This window comes from Dromiciops gliroides, chromosome 3 (assembly GCF_019393635.1).
Source record: "Dromiciops gliroides isolate mDroGli1 chromosome 3, mDroGli1.pri, whole genome shotgun sequence".
Classification (NCBI taxonomy): Eukaryota; Metazoa; Chordata; class Mammalia; order Microbiotheria; family Microbiotheriidae; genus Dromiciops; species Dromiciops gliroides.
The window spans coordinates 417,921,715-417,944,676 of record NC_057863.1 but is presented as its reverse complement, the minus strand read 5'-3'; the positions used below and the strand labels follow the sequence as shown (position 1 = coordinate 417,944,676).

General features: G+C 39.6%; 1 protein-coding gene across 1 annotated transcript in view; it reads right to left on the bottom strand.

The window, feature by feature from the left end:
- Positions 1-7,907: 7,907 nt before the first annotated feature.
- STAT1 (signal transducer and activator of transcription 1) overlaps positions 7,908-22,962 on the bottom strand; it is a 66,026-nt gene continuing 50,971 nt past the window's right edge. Inside the window, exons 20-24 of the mRNA XM_043994796.1 lie at positions 21,932-22,071; positions 17,661-17,846; positions 14,250-14,325; positions 13,069-13,171; positions 7,908-9,990 (exon numbers count right to left, since the gene is read on the bottom strand). Of these exons, the coding sequence (XP_043850731.1) occupies positions 9,973-9,990; positions 13,069-13,171; positions 14,250-14,325; positions 17,661-17,846; positions 21,932-22,071 (523 nt within the window). The 3' untranslated portion in view covers positions 7,908-9,972. The remainder of the gene's footprint in view (positions 9,991-13,068; positions 13,172-14,249; positions 14,326-17,660; positions 17,847-21,931; positions 22,072-22,962) is intronic.

Sequence of the window (22,962 nt, the reverse complement as noted above, 5' to 3'; positions counted from 1 at the left end):
ATATTTGTTCAGTTTGGGGTACCACTAGCAAACATTCTAATTTTCTTCTCATTTGCCATTGTGAGATTTCTCGTGGTACTAGCATTTTCTAATGAAAGAAAAAACAAAAAACACCCCACCTCATTTCATTTTCAGGCTGATATCCATGCATCTTCATGTTTGGAAGATAAATAAAAAGGTCATCCTAAGATGAGAAGATAAAGTTTGGCTAGGAACTACCCATGGACGTTCTTCCTAGCTTCTGAATCGAATACCTTAGGGTTAGATCAGGGAGAAGTGAAATGAAGAACTTTGATATTAAGTACAAAGAATAGGCCACTTCATGGAATGTGACCTTTGAAGTTGAGTTTTAATCTAGTGAGTGAAATCCTCAGCTATATGAACAGCAGTCGGTAAAAACAGTAATGTAGCATTTTTTCTGGGCTTTCCCCCCTTATCTTAGCCCATCGCAGCGTTTAAGCTTTCTATAACCCATGTTGCTGCCGCCACCCTTCAGGTGCTCCCATTTTTGACTTCCAATCTAAAGCAGCCTGATTGAACTGTCACCCTTCCAGTCAGTTGGGTAACCAGTGGACCTCACTGCTGCTGCTCCCATAATTAGGTTGGTGAAGTCTTTCTTCCTAACACACAAGCCTCTTAGAACCAGTCCTAATGCTTTCCCTACCCTTAGGCCAGTGAATGGCCACATTCAGAGGTATTATTTGCACAGTTCTGTACAGGAGATAGCCCCTTGTTAGCCAGGAGAAAGTCTTGTCTGCTCATTTTATGAAATTTGTGTATAGTTTAATGTCTTTTGGGGATAGGGAGAAATTCACTGGTTTACATATTAAAATAACCATGAACCTACTTTTCTGAAATAGCAGCATGGTTAAGATTAAGTGAAACTTTTCACATATGGGTTAGGCAGCTGAGCACTTTCCAATGTTCAAATTCTGTGGCTCAAATTGAAAATGACAGCAATTTAACTACAGGAAACAAAGATCACCCCTGAAACTCAGGCTCTCCTCCAGGAAACCATGCTTCTAACTGGTGTTTGAGAACAAGAGTTAGTCTTAGTATTTTCTCCAATGTTTAGAAGGTTTCGTGTCCATTGAGAACACTGCACTGATTCCTTCATGCTCTTATTTATAAATATCTGCAAGGTTATTGGTTTGGCTGATCATCACTGGCTGGCACTGATGTGGACATTGGTTTCAATGTTTGATTTTTCCTAATAAATTGCCGCCATCTCTAGACTCCAAAGACCTTTTTTTTAATTATTATTTTTAGTATCGTGTGTTTTGTTTTATGACAGTTAGACATGGTCATGCTAGTTTAATTCTTTGTACCCCCAATGCGCTAGTCCTAGTGTGACTTAGATCATCCTCGTGTGAAACATGTGTTGTACTCCACTATAACCCTTTAGCTTCAGAGCTGGACTATTGATGACTATTTGATACGACCATCAGTGACTGGGACTGAGCGGCTCGATGTTTGGTTTAGATTCTTTGTGGGGAATGTGCTGTGATGAATGTATTTGCTTCTAGCAGTTTTCCCATAATGGAATCTAACCTTAAAATGACTTAAGTTGTAAGTGTTCAGAAACTGGGAAATATTTATTTTACATGAAATCAAATAGTGTTGCTTTTTTCAGTATAATAAACAGGTATACCAAAAAATGTGTGGGTTTTTTTTCTTCTCAAGAAAACCGTGTTTTGCCTTGTGTTCTTCCATAGTACAGATTCCAGCCTTTTATGAGACATAAATTAAATTCTTTGAAATCATCAGCTCAAGTTAATGAAAGGAGGCCAGGGCAGGTTGTAGGGAGGAGGAGGTAAATCGGCCATGCCCTCATGCTTGCTAGAAATGCATGTGGAGAGGGGAGTGGAGAGGTGGCTCTCGTCACAATCCGCCAGCTCAGACTTTCAGTGACCTTATTGGAACACCTTCCTTATACCACTGGATTGGGAGTCAAAAGGCCTGACTTTGGAACCTACTTTGGGCAAGTAATGACCTCTCTGGGTATCAGCTTGCTCATCTGCAAAATGAGGATAATAGTTGTTTCCCCAGTTAATTCTATCAAATAAGATACATACATATATGTATATGTACACACACACACACACATATATATATACGTATATATGTGTATACACACACAGACACAATGTTTTGTATACTGTAAGGCATGATTATGAATACCAGGTACTGTTTATCACGTGGGAATGATAGCCATTCCCAAAATTAAGCTAGACATTTATCGAAGAATTCTTTTCACTTCATTGGATTTAGGGAGTCAGCACATTTCAATATTAAGACTGGTTTACATTCCCCTGACCACCTGCCAACTATTGTTAGAAGAAGAAGGGTCCTAGGTGTCAGGGAGAAATTGGCCAGAAAGCAAACATTGCCACAGATCAAATGGGTTACTCACTTTTCCTGAGAGCAGGCACAGAGAAAGAGTGTGTGTGTGTGTGTGTGTGTGTGTGTGCGTGCGCGCGCGCGCATGCCTGTGCAAGAATGAGTGCCAGGGCAAGCGTGGAACTTGCTGACTGGGAGGGATTGGGAATGGGAGCCAAAGTGGTTGTGGTGCATAGACATAGAACTGTGGTTTTGTGGGTTTTTTCAGGGCATAACACATTCTCTAGCATATAGTAAGCTTTTAAAAAAATGCTTACTGACTGATAAGGAAAGCTTTACCTCTCAGGACTGTCAGGAGATGGGACAGGTTGGCAGTGGAGCATTTTGAGTGGTCTCTATCACTGAAGTGTTTTCAAACACATCTTTGAAGGCTGAACATAAACAATCATCTTCCAGTTAGAATGTGTGCTCGTCCAGGCCTTTTCTGTACAGTGCTGAACATGTAAAATACTTTTATATGCTATTCTATGAATTTCGGTGAGATTCATTAAATCTTCTATCATACTTAAGAGCAAAAAAAAAAAAAAGTTTCCCTACTCATAAACCAGATGCTGACAGCTTCCTGGGAAAGCAGCTGTGATTAGTATGCATGAGACATATCCTCACTTGTCTGATGAAGAGAAAACTTCAGGAACGCAGTGGCCGGAAATACATGCTATTTCCAAGGCAGCCCTATCAGAGTTAAATCACTGGCATGCCACCCTCCCTGCAGCCTGCAGGAGGCTTTATGACTCAGCACCTGACCTGCAGTCTGTTCTCTGTTCCTACTCCCAGGTGGTCCAGTGCGAAGAGAAGGATGGTTATTTATACATTTCAGGCTGGCTTTTGGATTATCTCCTTAGGGTTTGATATGGTGGTGATCCTTGACAAGAAAAGAATCAGGCTGTATCCCAGTAGATCTATCAAATATGAAAACTTACCCCTTACTAGTATTATTTACTTTTGTTTTGTTTTGTTTTTGTTTTTGCAGGCAATGAGGGTTAAGTGACTTGCCCAGGGTCACACAGCTAGTTAGGTGTCAGGTGTCTGAGGCTGGATTTGAACTCAGGTCCTCCTGAATCCAAGGCCAGTGCTTTATCCACTGTGCCACCTAGCTGCCCCGGAATATTTACTTTTTAAAAACTTTTTTAATGACCTCACGGGTGGCTTCTTAGAATGGCCAACTAACATAATTAGATTATGTCTAGAGTAAAAAAAAAATGTAACCTCATGCACTGTATACAACTTATAAGGTAAAGGCAACGGGGTGTCCTGCTCTGTCATTTACTGTGTGAGTTTGGGTAAGTCACTTCCTGGTCAATAAAATGAGGGGGCTAAACAACAAAGTCTCTGAGATCCATTATTAGTAATTAATAAATTAATTAAATTCTTCTAGATCTGAGTTAGTGAAATACTACGAAGGATGATCTTGGTATATATGTGATATGAGCAGTACTGGGATTCCATTATAAAAATACTAAACTCAGGCTTTCTGCAGGTATACATCCTGAAGGATTTATATGAATGTTCAAATAGATCTGGGAGATAACCAATGTGGGTATTCCTTCAAGCAATTAAATCATAATTCACTCCTGCCTGCCAATTCTGGGTAACTTTCATCCATATTCTCCCATAAATTGGCCACTCAATGAGCTATAGACATTCCTCTAGTTCTGTAAATATTATGTGGCTGTCAGGAGAGTCCATGGACAGGCTGTCCATTGGTTGTCTCTTGCTCTCATTTGGGTGACTAGCCCCTCTTCTTTTGCCCTCTGGTCAGACATTTCCTGATAGCATCATAAGCTTCATAACCTCTTGCATAATAACTTATTTTTAACACATTGCAGGCTACAGATGATTATGGATCTCATCCAGGAGGCTCCATAATGTCCAGGGCTTCATGCAGTCATCAAAAGATCATCTAAGAAGTAACATCTAATCATGTTGCTGAGGGCAGCTAGGTGGTAGAGTTGATAGAACATTGGGCCTGGAGTCAGGAAGATGAGTCTTCCTGAGTTCAAACCCAACCTTGGGATTAGTTGAGTGACCTTGGGCAAGTCACTTAACCCTGCTTGCCTCAGTTTTCTCCTCTATAAAATGCGTTGGAGAAGGAAATGTAAAACCACTCCAGCATCTTTGCCAAGGAAACTCCAAATGGGGTCATGAAGTGTCAGATACCACTAAATAGCAACAAATTATGCTTGCCAACGTTTAAAACTTTCCCCACACACAGCTTCTAGCTGTTTTATGAGGAAAAATTGTTCAGAACCAAAAGCACACTTCTCTCAAAGATTTTATAAATGACTTTTCTGTTTGAAAACAGTCTTGGCTGCCACATTCCCCCACTTGGAGGCTGAGGAAACTTGCAGGTTCTTCTGGTCTTCTAGTTGTTTTAATTGATATACATTGACTACATTCCTGTAGGACACTGCTATAACCTGTGTCAATGTCCTTTCTTCTATCCATTTACATCTAATAGAATGCAAGCTGCTCATTTTTTGTCTCTGTAATTCCTAACACCTATCTGGCATAGAGCAGACACTTTAGTAAATGCTTTATTGATTGATGTATTTCCCAGGTTTTTTTTAAACAGCTGAGATTGAGGTTGTTTTAGTCATTCCCATTTTTATCCAGTTCCATATTAATTTTTATCTTTGCTTTTACAAGTCTGACTGGAAAGATACCTGATTAAGGAATGACTCCTAAATCAATAATAAGTCATTTCTAATATGGAACAGGTAGGTGATACAGTGGATAGAGTGCCAGGCCTGGAATATGGAAGACCTGAGTTTACGAACTAGCTATGTGACCCTGGGCAGGTCACTTAACTTCTGTTTGCCTCAGTTTACTCATCAGTAAAATTGGGTCTACCAGAGTTGCTATGAAGATCAAGTGAGATAATAATATAGTGTTTAGCACAGTGCCTGGCATACAATAGGTTCTATATAAATGTTAGCTATTATTATTATTATTATTCAATATGATCAGTTTCTTTTTTTGAGAGAGAGAGATGATATTTGGCACTTATGTCTACAAGCTAATAAGTTCTTCTCAAAGAAAGTATTAATGACATATTGGCATGAGACTTCCATGCTGTTTATAAGCCTTAGGCCTCTTTCATTCACTGCTTCTGGACATTTTCCAGCATATTTATTGTTAATCTCACTTAAGTCCCACCTTTGCATGGCAGTCACCAAGTAGCAAAGTAGAGGCTACTTAAATTCAGAGGGTCTTGTCAGGTTCTCTGTAGACTCTGCCTCTTTGTTCCCTTCCCCAGATGCTGCTGCTTAAGCTCCAGTTAATTTTCAAGGTTTTTTTTTTTTTTCTGCAAATGCTTATCATGAATATTGCAATATTAGAATAGTTAGCCTGTAAAATGAGGCTTCTCATTGACTGTGGAGGAAAGATGAAGACAACTCTCTTGTTAGCTCCTTCATTTCCCTCTCCACGGAGAAGCGGGGAACCCTCCTTTCATTTGGCTGCCATTTTCTTTTGTTTTCTAGTTTCATTTATACCAAGAAAGCCAAGCTTGATTTAATTCGGTTTACCTAACGCCACATCACTTGCTTTCACATTTGGAATACCAACAGTTGAGTTAATGCATATGGATGGTCTAAAAACCATGTAATTCACCATCCCTAAGGAAGTGAAAAAGGACTGCTCAGACCAGAGGGCCATTTTGTGTGTTTGCCCATGGCCAAAGATCCAGCTGGTGATGAGCCTCTCCATAGTTAGCTAGGCTGGTCTTTGGAAAGGAAAGATATAGAAATCCTTCCTCTGGAAGAGGTTACCAGGGGACAATCTACACTCACAGCCAAAAGAATAACAAGATTTGTGATGATAACAGTTTTTATGGTTATCCTTCTGATTCCTCTCACCGGTGCTGTCAGGGTCAAAGGTAATACATTTATATTTTCTTTAACTAGAATTTGATTTGGCTTCTCTATTTCAATATAAGTGATTCTGTCCCTTTCTACCTTGTCAACCTCCACATTCCACGATTATATTTTACTGCTGATTTTTTTTTTTTACCGAACTCTTAAAGTTTAGCTCTTTCCCTGTCAACTCCACCTTATTTCTAAGAAAAGCATTGCTCTATAGGCAGGTAGGTGACATAAAGAAGCAAATAGAGGGCTAGGCCTAGAATCAGGAAGACCCAAGTTCAAATCAGACCTCAAATACTTGCAAGCTGTGTGACCCTGGGCAAGTAACTTAATTGGGTTTTTTTGCCTGAATTGGGGATAATCATAGCACCTAGCTAAGGTTGTTATGAGGACAAATGAGATGATATTTGTCAAGTGCTTAGCATAAAGCCTGGCACATAGTAAATGATAGCTACATGGCAGCTATTATCATTATTTGTAAAAAGCACTTAATTAGCACATGATGTCTGGCACATAGTAGGTGCTATATAAATGCTTATTCCCTCTCCCTCCTCTTTCTAATCATTGGTGGCAGGGAGGGGAAATCTGTGATTTTTTTCTGTGAAATAGAATTATAAAATGTGAATTTGAGATGACTGCCTTGGAGAAGACAGATTTTAATTTTATATCTACTTTTAAAAAATATGCCACAGTATCTTAATTACTTGCAAAGAAAGGATAAAAATAATCTATAGATTTGGAGGCATATGTAAGCATCAAGGACTCCAGAGATCTGGTAATGGTTATATGACACCTCTGAGGATCTAGAAGGGTTTTTAACTTTTTTGTGTGTCATAGTTCTCTTGAGCAGTCTGACAAAGTCTAAGGACCCCTTCTCAGAATAATGCTTTTAAATACATATGGTTACAAAATCAGCCCAAAATTGTGTATTCGGGTTTCACTAACACCCTGGATCTATCCACAGCTAAAGAACTTTTGGTCTATAGGTTTGATGTCTATTCTGAGTTCCTTGCTGTGTGGCCATGAGACCCTTTAATTTCTATGGATCTTAGTTTTCTTCCTTTGTAAAATGAAGACACACTAGCAAAGTATCTAGCGCCTAAAAGATGTTTAATATGCTTGCTGGTTGATGAATTGCTTCCCAACTTTATAGGGTTGTGGTGAGGAAAATACTCTATAAACCAGCAATATCTCCATGTGGGCTGTTATTACTGACACTCTTACCTGCCATAGCAGTCTTGATTTACAAGGTAAGTTAACAGGGCTTTTGAAAATGATGTTATTCATCCCAACTATAGGTATTGTTAGATTTTCAGATTTAAATATGGAATAGCAACTGGTATAGGGAATTCTTCCAGGTGAGGAAACTCCCACCAGTACCATAAGTTGACACCTGCCCTGCATCTCAGAGAGCTGCCTTGTTTAGGGTTCAACTGTGACTTGTCCAGGGTCCAACAGCCTGTGTGAGGCAGAGGCAGGGCCTGTGGTTGACCTTGATTCAAGACCAGCTCTCTACCCACACACAATGCCATGTCTTTCATTTAATCAGGAGTAAGTATAAATAAAGGAAAACCAATGGCATCCATACACATTCCTGTCTTTTTTTTTTTTAATAGTAATTACCATTACGAACTACCAATGTTCCACTAACTATGGTATTTCTAGGTTAGTCCTTATAGTGGTCTCAAGTCTTTTTTTTTTTTTTTCGGGGCAATGGGGGTTAAGTGACTTGCCCAGAGTCACACAGCTAGTAAGTGTCAAGAGTCAGAGTCCGGATTTGAACTCAGAAACTCCTGAATCCAGAGCTGGTGCTTTATCCACTGCACCACCTAGCTGCCCCCTCAAGTCATTTTTAAAAAATGGATTGTTGTCATTGGTACTGTTTTGCTCTTTGAGGAGTTTCCTTCTATCATAATAACAGAGCTACAATAAATAGCAAAAATAGATGCAGATGAATAGGAATAAAATCTCTTAAAATTATGCTTATCCTTCCCTCTCCCGTGTTGGTAAGAATCACCCCAAACCACTTTTTGATCTGTGACATCTTATTTTGGACAATGTGTGTAGGGATTAGAGCCATAGCCGTGAGGGTGTTTGGTTGTAAGGAAAGCATTTTGCAAAGTTTAAGACACGACAGAGACATCTGAGTTAGAACAACGGCAATGATTTAACTGAGGACAGCACCAAGCAAAGCAGCAAGTTTCCTAAGGCAATACAAATACTTTATCATTCATTTGTTGTTTTTAAATTGATTTAAAGAAATATTGATGACCATGAAAAATACAGTTGTAATGATGGTAGAAACAATGAGATACAGTTAGGTCAAGTAGATGCATTTTCTTTGAGGTCATTTTCACAAAGTTAAAAATCTCTTGCTTCTCTTCCTACCTCCTCCAAACCATAGCTTTTCATTTCAGTGCTAGTATAGGCAGAAGACAATGAAAACACCGAGCTAATCTAACATTTTCATTTAAAATATAAAATTAACATGACTTTTTGTACCCCTGGTGTGGTACACAGAAAAGCAAACATTTTCCTCTATTACAGACAAGATTATGAATTTCAACATTAGCCAATATCTGTATATTATTCCCACTTTTGGCTCCCTAATCTGTCTTCCCACATAAAAAGTTAAATCTACATCCTATGGCTAAGACATCAAACCCCAGCTACTGCCTATCCGTTTTATTAATTTGCTTATATCTACATTTTAGTTAAAGTTAATTATTTATGTAAAACACACCTTTGGCCCTGTCTCCAAGTGCTGATGTATTAAAATATTTGTTGAGCCTTACCTACCTGATAGGAAGTGCAAAAACATGTTCGTTTCTGACAACCCTAATGAAGATAAATGTTTTTAAAAGTTCTTTGTAAGGATGTGTGTGTGTGTGTGTGTGTGTGTGTGTGTGTGTGTGTGTATAAACACAGAAATTTATGAATTTACTACACGTACTTGGCCTTTGTGGACATTAGCCAGCAACTTTTCTTTAACTTTAACCCAAACACACAGCCAACTGCGCCAATAATGGTCATTTACTGTATTATTTTTAAACGGCCAGTCTGGCAAACCTTATACAATATATGGCACACTATTTTAGTGGGAAGTTGGGGCTTGGGAGAAAGACATGCAAAGTGTAGCTTCTGCTGTGGGAGATGCCTACATTTGATGAGAAGTTTGTCTTTCCAAAGTGCTATAAAATTAATTGCCAAATACTGTATAACTATGGTCATTTCCACTTTCAAAGATTTGTTTCATAAATGTAACATTGTCTGGGGGGGTGGGGAAAAAAGGAGGGGGACAGTCCTACTATACTGACAACATAGAAATTGTCTTTTAGCCATTAAAATAAAATATTTTTTTGATGTAGAAAATAATCATTCCCACACCCAAAATTCCCTCTATAAATATTTTGACCTATAATTTCAACCAAGTCCACCCACTATGTGCACAGCACTGAGTTAGGTTCCCTTAAAAAGACTCCTACCCTTGCTCCATGTCTGACCCGTGTGCTTTACCTTCATTGAGGCCGATGCAAACCTTCAGAGTAAAATAGGTGTTTTTGAGATAAGAAAAAATTCACGGAAGCAAACTCGTTAATATGACATTCTTTTCTCTATATAACCTAGGCTGTGGAGGAGCAGAGAGTCAGAAATGAGCCAGTGATGGGCAGATAAGTCTGATTCGGAAGAGATGAACGAAATTCAAATATTAAAGGGCTGCACGCATCTGAAAAGAGAGAAAATGTCATAAATTTTGTTACACGAATCTAAAGGCAGGTTTACACATTTAGCCTAACTTGCCCACCCTCTAGAGGAGAGGAAGCAATAAGCAGCTACCTGTCACTTCAAATAGGGACCAGAGAAACCATTCTGCGTGCATCTCAGGGCTATCCTCACTGTCACAATAAACCCTGCCCTTTTATTTCCCATAAACCCATAAGCTGATGGATTTTCACCCCGCAGCTCCCAGGCTTAGTTCTTTGAATTTATCCAGACAGTATTAAGCCTTTTTTCCCCCCATTGTGCAAATCTTCTGCCCAATGCAAAACCCAGGGTGAAGAAATGCTGAATTATTCAATTCTAGGGAGAAAGGAAAAGGGTGAATTTTCCTGCTAAATCCGAGAGGGGTAATTAGTAAACTAGGGTGTGTAAGAGGGGAGAGAGCCCTTTTCCCCTCCCCTTTTTGAGGCTCCAACCATGCCACTTCCTTCTTCTTACAGTTTTCCCTAGTGGATGGTGTGCTGGACCTGGAACCAAGAGGCTAAGTTTAGATCTCTTCTTACACTCTTACTAGTTATGTGATCGTGGACACAGCACTTTATTCTCAGAGCCTCATTTCTTCATCCATTTTAAACAACCACCACAACTGGACCTAGGGTTTTATTGGTATATGAAGCTCATAGTGCAGAACGTTCTCTACCAATGCGGACGGCATGCCTTCTTTGCAATTTAGTCTTAGAGAACTGCCTAGCATCACTCAGAAGTTAAATGATAAGACCACAGCCAATTGTTGCCAAAGGCACAATTTGAATCTTCCTGGCCCTATGACTTCCATGCTTCCTCACCATCAAATAGAGATAACACTGTGTGAACTCTCAACCTTCTAGGGCTGTTCAATTTAATTCAATTAGCATGCATTTATTGTCTACTATGTGCTAGACAAAAAACCCCAAACAAACACCCAACCAGTTCTTGCCCTCAAGGCGATTCCAATTGTAAGGAAGTTATTGCAACCCTTAAAAGTATTGTGTAAATACTGCTGTCATTATCCTGTCTAGTTGCCTATCTATATGACAATCCTAATTTAGTAATCTGTTATCCCAAAGGGTATTATCTTCCATTCAAAACCTGACAAGGTTAATTCCCCCAGGGTACAGATCTGGATTCCAGACCTAAGCATTCCCTAAAGGTCAGTCCTGGCCTTGGATTATTTTCATACAAAGGATCCTAGGATTGGTTTTGATGCAGTCCAGGGTGTCCAGTTCAATCCTTGTCTTAAAGCCCAGGTTCTCCAAGTGTGGACTGAAGAATCCTTTCAGTAGGTCTATAAGGTCAAAACTATTTTCATGATAATACTAAGACATCTTATGTTCTAGCAGGAGGAAGGGGTTCTGATGAATTTTTAAGAGAATAAAGGGGGCCTGAGACCAAAATATGTGAGAACTGCCCAGACTCTAGACAGAAAGTTTTGGCTCCGTTCTCTGAATTTCTGTCTTGCCTACAGTGTGAGATTCAGCCATCTCTGGGTCAGCCCCAATGGAGACCACCATCCTTGGAACCTGGGTGACCCCAGAGCATCCCTTTAGCTTAAAGGGCAAAGAAAATGGCCTCTCACCTTGTATACTTTTTTATTTTTCACTTCATACCCCTATTTAGGGATAGGAATGAGCAAAGCAGTGATCTGTCCCATGTGGGGGGTGAGTGGGAAGTCAATCCCTTTTATTATGATTCCTTACCAATTTCTGTCTGATAATAAAAGCATCCACTCAACATCTGCAGTTCTTTCTCTTACTCCTGCAGTTTCTGTTTTGATTTGTTTATAAACTTATTCTACATGCCTAAAATCTGATGGACATGTATGTGTATGGCTCTTAATTAGTCCCTGATACTAGTACTAATGTGGTTTGCAATTGATTTGTTTTAGCCTCATAATACCCTCCAGAGCAGGAAGAGGGTTTTCTTGGCAAAGATACTAGAGTGGTTTCCTATTTCCTTCTCCAGCTCATTTTACAGATGAGGAAACTGAAGCAAGCAGGGGTAAGTGACTTGCCTAAGGTCACACAACTAGTGTCTGAGGTTAGATTTGGACTCACTAACATGAGTCTTCCTGACTCCAGGCCCAGCACTCTATCTACTGTGCCACCCAGCTGTCCCTAATTAGGAAAATAGGAACCCTGAAAATTTAAACTGACACAAAACACTTTACCCACAATGTGTCCCCATCCACTTACTCACACATACACTGAAATATAGAGTGAGGCAAACATGAGTACAAGTGAGACACGGAGAGGTCATTGTCTAGCTTTACACCGTTACATTTTAACAGGGCTTGTCTAGCCTATCAAAATTCACAACATATGATTCTAGGACAGATATTTGAATTATGTATGAATCATATATGAATTAGCTTAAAACCAAACTATCAGCAAAAAATTCCATAAAACCTTGAGAGGAAGGGCTCTGACCTGAAAGCTGGCTCAGCACTGCCACCTGATGTATATCCAGGAAAGATTTCTCCAAAGGCCAACTGATCCTTTTGGGTGATGTCCAATGATCAACCTCCATATCCCCCTTACTGCCCTCAACAACCCTCCCAACTGAGCCCCAGAATGCCAAGCAGGTGGCCAGAGGTGGCATTACTGGAAGCACAGACTGGCACAGGAAAGACTGAAATCTGCATAGCAGTGCCCATGCAAGAGTAACAGATTATGACAGCAAACAAAAAAAATAACCAGGTACCCCTCTAAAAGAGTTCAATCAGTGGTCACGTTTTCCTCCAGGAGTTTTTAGAACTTCATTATCTGAAACCCCTGTGGGGCATATGGAAAAGGACTGTGGTGGATGGTTGAAATATCCAAAGTATGGCTCTTTTGTGAAAGCATCTCTTAAAACGTCCAAAATTCCTGGACAAAAATGTAGCCTTTTAAAACATAACTGCCTGTAGCTCGTCCTTGGATGGCCTAAAAAACAACTCCGTTCAGTGTCTCTGAAAAGCAGCATGTGCTCATTTAACTTCAACTCTCTGCCTTGGAAATCCAACGGGTTCCAGGCCCCTGAGGACATTCTTTTTGGTAGCTGTACCTACCGCATTGTTGAGTTCTAGAGGGCCCACTATCAGAGAAAACTCATCAAACTCCTCAGGAGACATAGGCAGAAGGTTCTCCGTACTCTGAAGTCTGGAGGGGTGACTAAAGTAGGAGAGAAATGAAAGGGGAAAATGTAACCACACTTAAATCCAAGAGGAGAACTGACATTTCACCCCTTACCTCATCACTCTCAATAGGGGTTCTTAACCTGGGCTCCATGAACTTGATTTTTTTATTTTGGTAAAATATTTTGATAACTATATCTCGGTATAACTGGTTTCCTTTTTAATCCTATGTTATTTATTTGTCGCATTTAAAAGCATTCTTCAGAGAAGGCATCCATAGGCTGCACCCGACCGCCAAAAAGGGTCCATGATACCAAAAAGGTTAAGAACCCCTGTTCTACCATATGGGTCATCTCTAGGAAATAAACAGACTTGTCAAATATTTTTGAAAAGGTCTACCCTCTGGGAGTATTGGTTCCCCACCCGTTCCAGCCCCTATACCTGGGAGTGAGCCATCCATCAGCCCACCAGGCACCCAATGGTCCTCATGAAGTCTAACCATGGCCACATGCACTTACTTGTGTTGCCCTGGAAGTGCAATGCCTACCCAGAGAAGCACCATGTCTGGGGACTCCCTCATCCCACTGTGAGCTGCTCGGAGGGTTTTTTTTACATGGTGGCTAGATCCATTCATTCACCCCAAGACAATGCAGGAGGGCAAATAACTGACAATGACATTTCCAAAAGTTTTGGGTTTAGCTTTGGTTTGGTTTTTGTATTTTACTGTTTACAAAATGAGACAAAGAATAAAAGCAAGAGGAAAAAAATGTATTTCACTTGCAGCTTTGGCCTGCTCTAGATTGAAAAGAACTACTTTCCCACTCTGATAAATTATTGCTCGTTTTATTTGCACTTGTTTCAAAACATCAATGCTTCTGGCGCTTGGAAAGCTTTAACACAGCTTTGATTAAAAAAAAAAAAAACAGAACTGGCTTAGAGGTTACACCACGGTTGGGTTCACAGAACTCCTAATTAGCGTCTTCTCATGCCATCTTGCCCATCCTACAGATTGATGGTAGAGTAACAAATTACAAGTATTTCTGAGGTCCACCCATGCCCCCAGGAATGGGAATAGACTGAGGTTCTAAAAAGGATGCTCTTCCACATTCACTTACACTTCAGATACAGAAATTAGTTCAGTCTTGATGTATCCAGTTCCTTTGGAGCCATCAACTTCCATTGGCTCTGGGGCTGGAAAGCAAACAAACCAAACGCACATCTGGTTAGTCAGTGTGTACTTGACCTAGGGTTAAAAACAAACAAACCCAAACATTTCCTTGACTATCAGAGAAGGCTCACAAAAAGTTAAGAATCTCTCCCACCCCCGTTGCTTTTGTCAACTTGAATCACAGAGGGAACATTCAGGATTTCAGCCACAGTGATACTGGGAAGAGCTCAACTCTTGCAAGGAGTTGGAGGGCCCAAGAAAGGTAGATTACCTCCACCTTGAATTGTTTCCATCATTTACAAGGAGACAACTGCAATGTGCAGAAAGTAGGGAAAACTTCATTTTAAAACAGTCTGGGGGCAGCTAGGTGTCACAGTGGATAAAGCACTGGCCCTGGATTCAGGAGGACCTGAGTTCAAATGTGACCTCAGACACTTGACACTTACTAGCTGTGTGACCCTGGACAAGTCACTTAACCCCCGTTGCCTTGCAAAAAACCCCAAAACAAACAAACAAAAAACCCCAGTTTGCCTACTCTGAAATGTTACCAATGGGAAATTAACCCTCCTATAAACATGCTGCAAGAGAAATGACTTTTCTGAACTGCAAATTGTATGAGTAAGCAGTGTGGTATGTTGTTTAAGAAATGATGATTTCTCTCTAGTATTAATAACTAATTATTGCATTAGGATCAAAGTTTTCCCCTTTTCTACTTCCTCATCCAGAAATCAATCAATGTGGGAAATCTTTCTAGAAAATATACCCAGTCAGGATGGCTGAGATCTAATCAAAGTCAGTAAAATAAATTCTAAGTTTATGTGAATGGGTTAATTCATGCTCATTGTATTTGCTCAGACAACTCTGGGAAAATGTGGACCCTCCCTTTTGTCAGATAGGTGATAAGGAAATTGATAAGTCTCTTTGACTGGGATCCCAGTCCAGTCAGTACCCCAAAGACCCTTGTTTTAATATAGCCTGCCTGCCATTATAATCTTCATTCTCTTTTTTTACTTGTTGACTAATCAGAGTTGATTTTTACCCTCACGTACATCCCTTTTTCAAAAGCCTTTATAAATATTGAAGGTTCCACAGTTTCAGTCTCTTTGGTGGACAATGAGCCTCTTGTTGTTGACTGCTTTTTAGATGGACTCAATAAATCTGATTTTAATTTACCCAGAAACATGGTCTCTCAGAACTTTTTAAATTGTCACAATTGGAAAGAACATTGGACTGACTGAGATTCAAGAGACTAGGGGCCTAATCCTGGCACTGTCACTATCTGTGGGATCTTGAGCAAATCATTTCAACTGTGGGGCCTCAGGTGGAATTAATTTTCACACCTATGTGAATTAATTCACATCTGTGAAATGGGAAGGGGAGGAGTGGCCTACAGCTGTGGTGTCAAACTCAAATAGAAAAAAGAGCCATTAAACCATACATAAGAATCCCTGTCAGCTACGAATTGACTTAGAAGATTACATATTAACATTGTGTTTTATTGTATTTTTATTTATTTTTGTTAAACATTTCCTGTTTACATTTTAATCTGGTTCAGGTGTAGTTGGGGTGCTGTAGGCCAGCCTCCCTTTCCCACAACACTGTTACTCTAGTCAACTCTCTCCGGCTATAAAGTTTCCTCAACTTGAGTTTCCTACCTCAGTGAAGTCCTAGGTCCTGGCCAAAAAAAAAAAAAAAATAATAATAATAATTCCCTTTTCAGAATTATCAGGGCAGCTAGATTGCCTAAGGGATAGACGGCTGGGCCTGGAGTCAGGAAGATCTGAGTTCAAATTTAGCCTTAGGCACTCATTACCTCTGTGACCTTGAGTAAGTTGCCAGCCTGTTTTCCCACCTTTCAGAGTTGTGAGGACTAAATAATATTTGTAAAGTGCTTTGCAAACCTTAAAGTGCTAAACAAATGTTATTTGTTACTATTTGCTATCATTACAGAGTTTAAAAAGGCAAATGAGTAGAAATGGACAGTGGGGCCATTTCTCTTTCTCCTTATCTGCATCAGCTCCCATTTCAAACTGCAACTTGCCTTTATAATCTTTGGAAAACTTGCTATAGTCAATCAATCCACTGCCAAACCTACAATGTAAAAGCCAGGAGCTACAAATAAATGTCCTCATTTGGGACGTGGGTGAGGATTTCAACGTTTATAGAGATGAAAATGTAATTTTACTTTTCAAAACTCTTATCCCTTTCCTAGCTTTTCAATGTTGCATTTTATTATTAAAACCAAACCAGTTCAAATCCAGACTCAGACACTTGACACTTACTAGCTGTATGACCTTGGGCAAGTCACTTAACCCTCATTACCCCAACAAAACAACAACAACAAACCAAACCAGTGCACATATTTCTCTAGAGTATTTCCATCTTGGGTTTTGACAGAATTTACCAGTTGGAAAAGATTACATTTCTAACTAAAGCTTTTCCCCCCTTTTATTATCTTTCCTTTCTGGAGCAGGACCAGAGAATTCCAAGCAAAGGCTAGATGACCATTTGCTGGGGAAGTTCTAAATAAGACTAATGGTCATGTCCAGATTGGTTTAACTGGTCCTTCAGATTTTAATGGTCTCTGGTTGCTCTATTTCCAGGGGTCTGTCAGCTGGCATTTAAACTAATCGTCACTCAAGCTATCTGCATTTCAATAGGTACACATGTTGAAAGGAAAAAATCTTTGTTGGGGCTTCACCTTAATAAATCAGGCAGGCTCAGGAAAAAAAATTTAGCAAAAGGAGTTTGGCATTACTTACAAAGCATAGGCATTGTATGGGCCTGGCCCAAACTCAGCACCCTTTAACCTTTTAAAGACAAACTTTTGTAGCAAGAGAAGTCAATTTTGATGGGTTAAAAGTAGAAAGGAGATGGGCTAGTACTGTACTGATGTCGAGTTGACAATCCACAGAGGATACGGATTTCTGGTTTTTTGGGGGTTTGGTTTGTTTGTTTTTGCAGGGGCAATGAGGGTTAAGTGACTTTCCCAAGGTCACACAACTAGTAAGTGTCAGGGGTTGGATTTGAACTCAGGTCCTCCTGAATCCAGGGCCAGTGCTTTATCCACTGCACCACCTAGCTGCCCCCAAGGATACTGATTTCTAGAGGGGTGCAAAGCCCAGGTAACTGCGAAACTCTCTCAGTCTGACCCTTAGGGCAGCTTTTCTACATGAGGGTTGTCATGTTTACCTGCACAGCCCCCTGTCACATACCCAACTTGTGATATGTGGGGGCTGACACATATATCTCTAAAGGGAATGAAAATCCTGGAGACACACAGATTTATGGAATGGTAGAAGACACATTCTTCAGTACAGGGACTACCAGAGGCTCCGTGCTGATTTTGTCCACTCACCTTCTTTTGGCCTAGAGTAGTATTTGCCAAAAGCATGGTCTTTATCTATATTTGGGTAGAGATACTTCAGAGGATTTTCAGGGATATTCTCAGCAGCCATGACTTTATAATTCCGAAGGATATCAGGAAAAGTAACAGCAGAGAGTTCTTTTTTTGTGTAGGGTTCAACGGCATGAAACACAGGTTCTTTAAAAAAAAAATAAAAGAAAGGAAGGAAGGGAGAGATGAGTCACAGTATCTAAAAAAATTCCTTGGGCCATCCAACCCAATGCATAACTAAACAAGAATCCCCTCTAAAACAGTCATTTCAAACTCCAATAGATCCAAATAGATCCTTGTGGACTGCATACTGAATTAGAAAACCACAAATTAACATTATTTATGTTGTATTGTATTTTGATTTATGTTATTAAACATTTCCCAACTATATTTTAATCAGATTTGGGCACTGGACTGCAGGCAATGCAACAAAGAAGGTGACACGGTTGCTCTAAAACATACCCAACAAAGGTGTCACAGTGAAAAGGAAACTGCTACTTTCAGAGGCAGCTTGGGCCACTTTTGGATGTCTCTAATTGATAGGAAATTTGTCCTGAAATCACTCCTAAATTTGCTTCATAACCTAATCTCACACCAACATGAATATTGTTCAGTTCTTTCATACTTTTCATGACCCCATTTAGGGTTTTCTTGGCAAAGATACTGTAGTAGTTTGCCATTTCCCTCTCCAGCTCATTTTATAGATGAGGAAACTGGGGCAAGCAGAGTTAAGTGACTTGCTCAGGTTCACACAGCTAGTAAGTGTCTGAGGTCATATCTGAACTCAGGAAGATAACTCTTTCTAACTCTAGGCCTAGCACTCTATCCACCGAGCCACCTAGCTGCCTTTCAAATAATACTTCCCCCTTCTCCCCCCACCCCCACCAGCTCTTGGTTAACCATTCCCAGTTCCTTCAATCGATCCTCATATGACCCTTTACCATCCCAGTCACATTACTTTTTTTTTTCTCATTGCTGTATCACCCTGTCAACTCATATTATACTAGCAGTCTACCAAAACCCTCAGATCTTTTTCAGATTAATGGCTATTTAACTAGGTCTGGTTTATTTTTTAAATTATTAATCCAGACTTGTTTCAGAGAATTACTAAAAACAGCAGAGCAGAATATCACAGAGTTTATGGATCAAAATGAGTCTGATAAAAATCTGTACAACATAGGCGTTAGTTACCAAAAATAAGACATGCTATTTCATTAATATCCAATAAGTTGTGCTCTTTCAAAGGGAAGGAAAGAATTAGTACAATGGTCTCTCCCTAGGACATCAGTTGTCATAGTACTTAGGGTCAAATTCAGAAGTCTACATTCAAGACCTTTATTCAAGAGAAATGGATGAACAGGAATTTGCTAAGTCCTTACTATGTGACAAGCATTCTGCTAAGTGCTAAGGACAGATATGAAAAATGAAAGACAGGCCCTTCCCACCAGAAGCTTACATTCCAAAGTGAGGGAGACTGTACAGAGCATGGCCAGGGAACAGTATTTTTGGAAAGTTGCTTATTATGCTGAATGGGTTCAAAAGAAAGTACACTGATATATCCCTTTCAGGAAAAAAAAAAATCTTAAAGTTGATTTGATCATTGTTCCTCAACTGGAGATGCCATATTTGAGGAAGGGGAGTTTGGTGAGATTAGACAAAGGGGGTCAGTTGTTGCTATTACTGTTATTGTATATGTGCAGCAGCAAGAAGCCAGACCCACAATGAATGAATGGTGTGCTGACATTAGGCTGGTGCCTTGGTCTTATTTTTACAGTCTGAATTGTGTAACGATTGGAATAACGCCACCTGCTGGATACTTACTGTAGAAGAGTTCTGCCCATGAAGGGAAGGTCTTTGAGGGCAAGACCAGGAGTCAGGAAGTGACGCGGACTAGTGGGAGGAGGAAGGAAGAGACTGGCGCTGACTCTGGGGCTCTTTCCTGGGGACGCTGGCGGAGAAGGGAGCTAAAAATGTGCTCTCCCTTTAATAGATAGAAATCTAGGCCTTTCTCTCTTTACCAAATTCTTATTCTCCTTAATAAATGCTTAAAAGTCTAACTCTTGCTGAAGCTTATAATTTATTGGCGACCACTCATTAGATATTTTAGACAGTTTAGCTAGAATTTTACCCCTTAACAATTGCCAGGCTTCAATCACAGCTCTGGGAGGTATTTAAATGTTTTCTTCACTCATGTTAGTTTTTTAAATAAAAAAAAAGTCCTTCAAAAAAACCCTGAACTTCTGGGGAAGCAACATGGTCTAATAGAGAAAGTCCTGGCTTTGGTGTCTCCGTTCAAATCCTTTATGTCCTGGTGCAAGTCGTTTAATCTCTGGGTCTACATTTTCTCTTTTAAGCGAGGAGGTTGGATGGGATAACCTCCAAGTTCCTTTCTATATCTAAATTTAAATTTAAATCTAAAATTAACAAATTAAAATTTAAATTTGTAATGAAATAACCTAATACTAACATGTTTCAAATTTAATGGTTATATAAAAATGCATGCTTTTTAAATACACGCCTATGTATAATTTGGGGTAGCTAGATTGCTCAATGGGTAGAACACTAGGCCTGGAGGCAGGAAGACCTGAGTTCAAATCCAGCCTCAGACACTTAATCCTGTTTGTCTCAGTTTCCTCATCTGTAAAATGAGCTGGAGAAGGAAATGGCAAACTACTCCAGTATCTTTGCCAAGAAAAACCCTAAAAATGGGGTCACAAAAAGTCAGACAGTACTGAACAACTATCTGTGTACAATTTAGTATCTTTCCCACTAGCCTTTACCTGTTTAAAAACAGGACCTTTCTTTTCTTTCTTTCTTTCTTTCTTTTTTTTGGTGGGGCAATGAGAGTTAAGTGACTTGCCCAGGGTCACACAGCTAGTAAGTGTTAAGTGCCTAAGGCAGGATTTGAACTCAGGTCCTCCTGAATCCAAGGCCAGTGTTTTTTCCACTGTGCCACCTAGTTGCCCCCAAAACAGGACCTTTCTGACATGCATCTTGCAATCAGAAATTTAGTATTCATTCTTACATCTAGACTGCATTATAATGTTTCCTAAAATTAAATTCCAAATAATTGTTTTGAAATAATGCCTTTCTGGAGCTGAAAAATAACTCTAGAAATTCATTTCTGGATTTCATAATTTTAAAAACACTAAAACCAAACCACAGAGAGATTAGATATGGGTATATCTCATGAGACCTGTTAAAGTGATCTCTGCTCACAGGAATATTAACTTCTTCTTCTTCTTCTTCTTTTTTTTTGGGGGGGGGGGCAATGGGGGTTAAGTGACTTGCCCAGGGTCACACAGCTAGTAAGTGTCAAGTGTCTGAGACCAGATTTGAACTCAGGTACTCCTGAATCCAGGGCCAGTGCTTTATCCACTGCGCCACCTAGCTGCCCAGAGTATTAACTTCTTAACATGAAAACTGATAACCAAAAAACTTTAAGAATAAAAGGAATGAATCTCTAATGGTAAAATTTGAGAGTGTGGTACAGTTAATATTTGTGGGGTTTAAAGGGAAAGTTTCTTGGAACCCCTTAAATTTTACCCTGTGACTGACTATTCTGCTCACCCACAAGGCTGCCCACTCCCAGGCTTCCTCTCTTTTAATTAATATATTATTAGCAAATAATGGTTCATATCCTAATCTGTTGTTCAGTTATTTCTGTTGTGTTTTACTATTCATGACCCTGTTTGGGTTTTTTTTGTTTTCCTCACCTGTACCTCTGACAACCTTTTGATTTACAAAACTCAAATTATATCTGAATGTTTAAAAATTTAAAAACTCAAAACTAAGGTTTTTTGGTGCTTTCATCCCATCCCAGTGTCTATTCACTTATAGTCTACTAGCCTGGGATTTTATTTTTTTACCTACAGAAAAATTTCTCCTTTCATAAAGGTTGATGTTCAACCTGTTACATATTATGATAAAACCAGGAAATAAACATTTGACTCTTTTAATAGTCCTTATGTCTATCAATTTCAGTAACTGATTTCAATATCACTTCAAAGAGGAATTTACATAACTGTTTGGATGATGTTATTTTAAAACTTATCAGGAGACAGATTTAGGTATGTTTAGGATCTCCTGTTTTATTTTAGTATACACTTTGGTATTACACTTAATTACACTTGAACAAGCGATTTTTCTAATGACAGTTTCCCATTTTCCATAACCTAACTGTACATGTAAGGCCATGTTCATGTACTTTGTCTTCAGGACACAGCACCTACCGTTCTGTGATCTTTCTACCCAAGTAAAAGTGATTGCTCCTTCCCGGCTACTTTCACTGAATCTCAGCAGAAATGTCCCAGGCTGTTGATCTTTTAGTAATGCCCGTTCTTGCTCCTTACTTATAAAACCCATTATACACCTGTGTGTGAAAAGAGAATTTATAAGACATCATCTTTTGGTTTAATAGATGAGTTTTACTTTTATGTGATCATACACAAAGAAAAAAAATGATCCTCTAAACAGGGGTTAAGAAAATGTAGAAACTAATGACACCACAGAGACTATTGCATTATTAAGACTAATATAGAAATTCCAGAAGGAAGTAGCATGACCTAGTGAATAGAATTGAGTTGGAGATCAGAAAGACTTGAATTCTTCTGTTTCTGATGGATAATGGTTAAGGTGACTCTGGCAAGGCACTTAACCCTTTAGTGACCCAGGACAGTGGTATCCAAATAGAACACAGTGTTGATTTTCTTTCTTTCTTCCTTCCTTCCTTCCTTCCTTCCTTCCTTCCTTCCTTCCTTCCTTCCTTCCTTCCTTCCTTCCTTCCTTCTTTCTTTCTTTCTTTCTTTCTTTCTTTCTTTCTTTCTTTCTTTCTTTCTTTCTTTCTTTCTTTCTTTCTTTCTTTCTTTTTTTGTGCGGGGCAATGAGGGTTAAGTGACTTGCCCAGGGTCACAAAGCTAGTACGTGTCAAGTGTCTGAGGCTGGATTTAAACTGAGGTCCTCTTGAATCCAGGGCCGATGCTTTTTCCACTGCACCACCTAGCTGCCCCCACAGTATTGTTCTAATAGTAATTCAATTGAGTCTGATGCTTCATGACTCCATTTGGGGTATTCCTGGCTAGGATACTGGAGTGGTTTGCTATTTCCTTCTCCAGCTCATTTTACAGATGAGGAAACTGAGACAAACAGGGTTAAGTGCCTCCACCACACAGCTAGTAAATGTCTGAGGCTAGATTTGAACTCAAGAAGAGGAGTCCTCCTGACTTCAGGCCCAGCACCCTATCCACTGCACCACCTAGCCGTC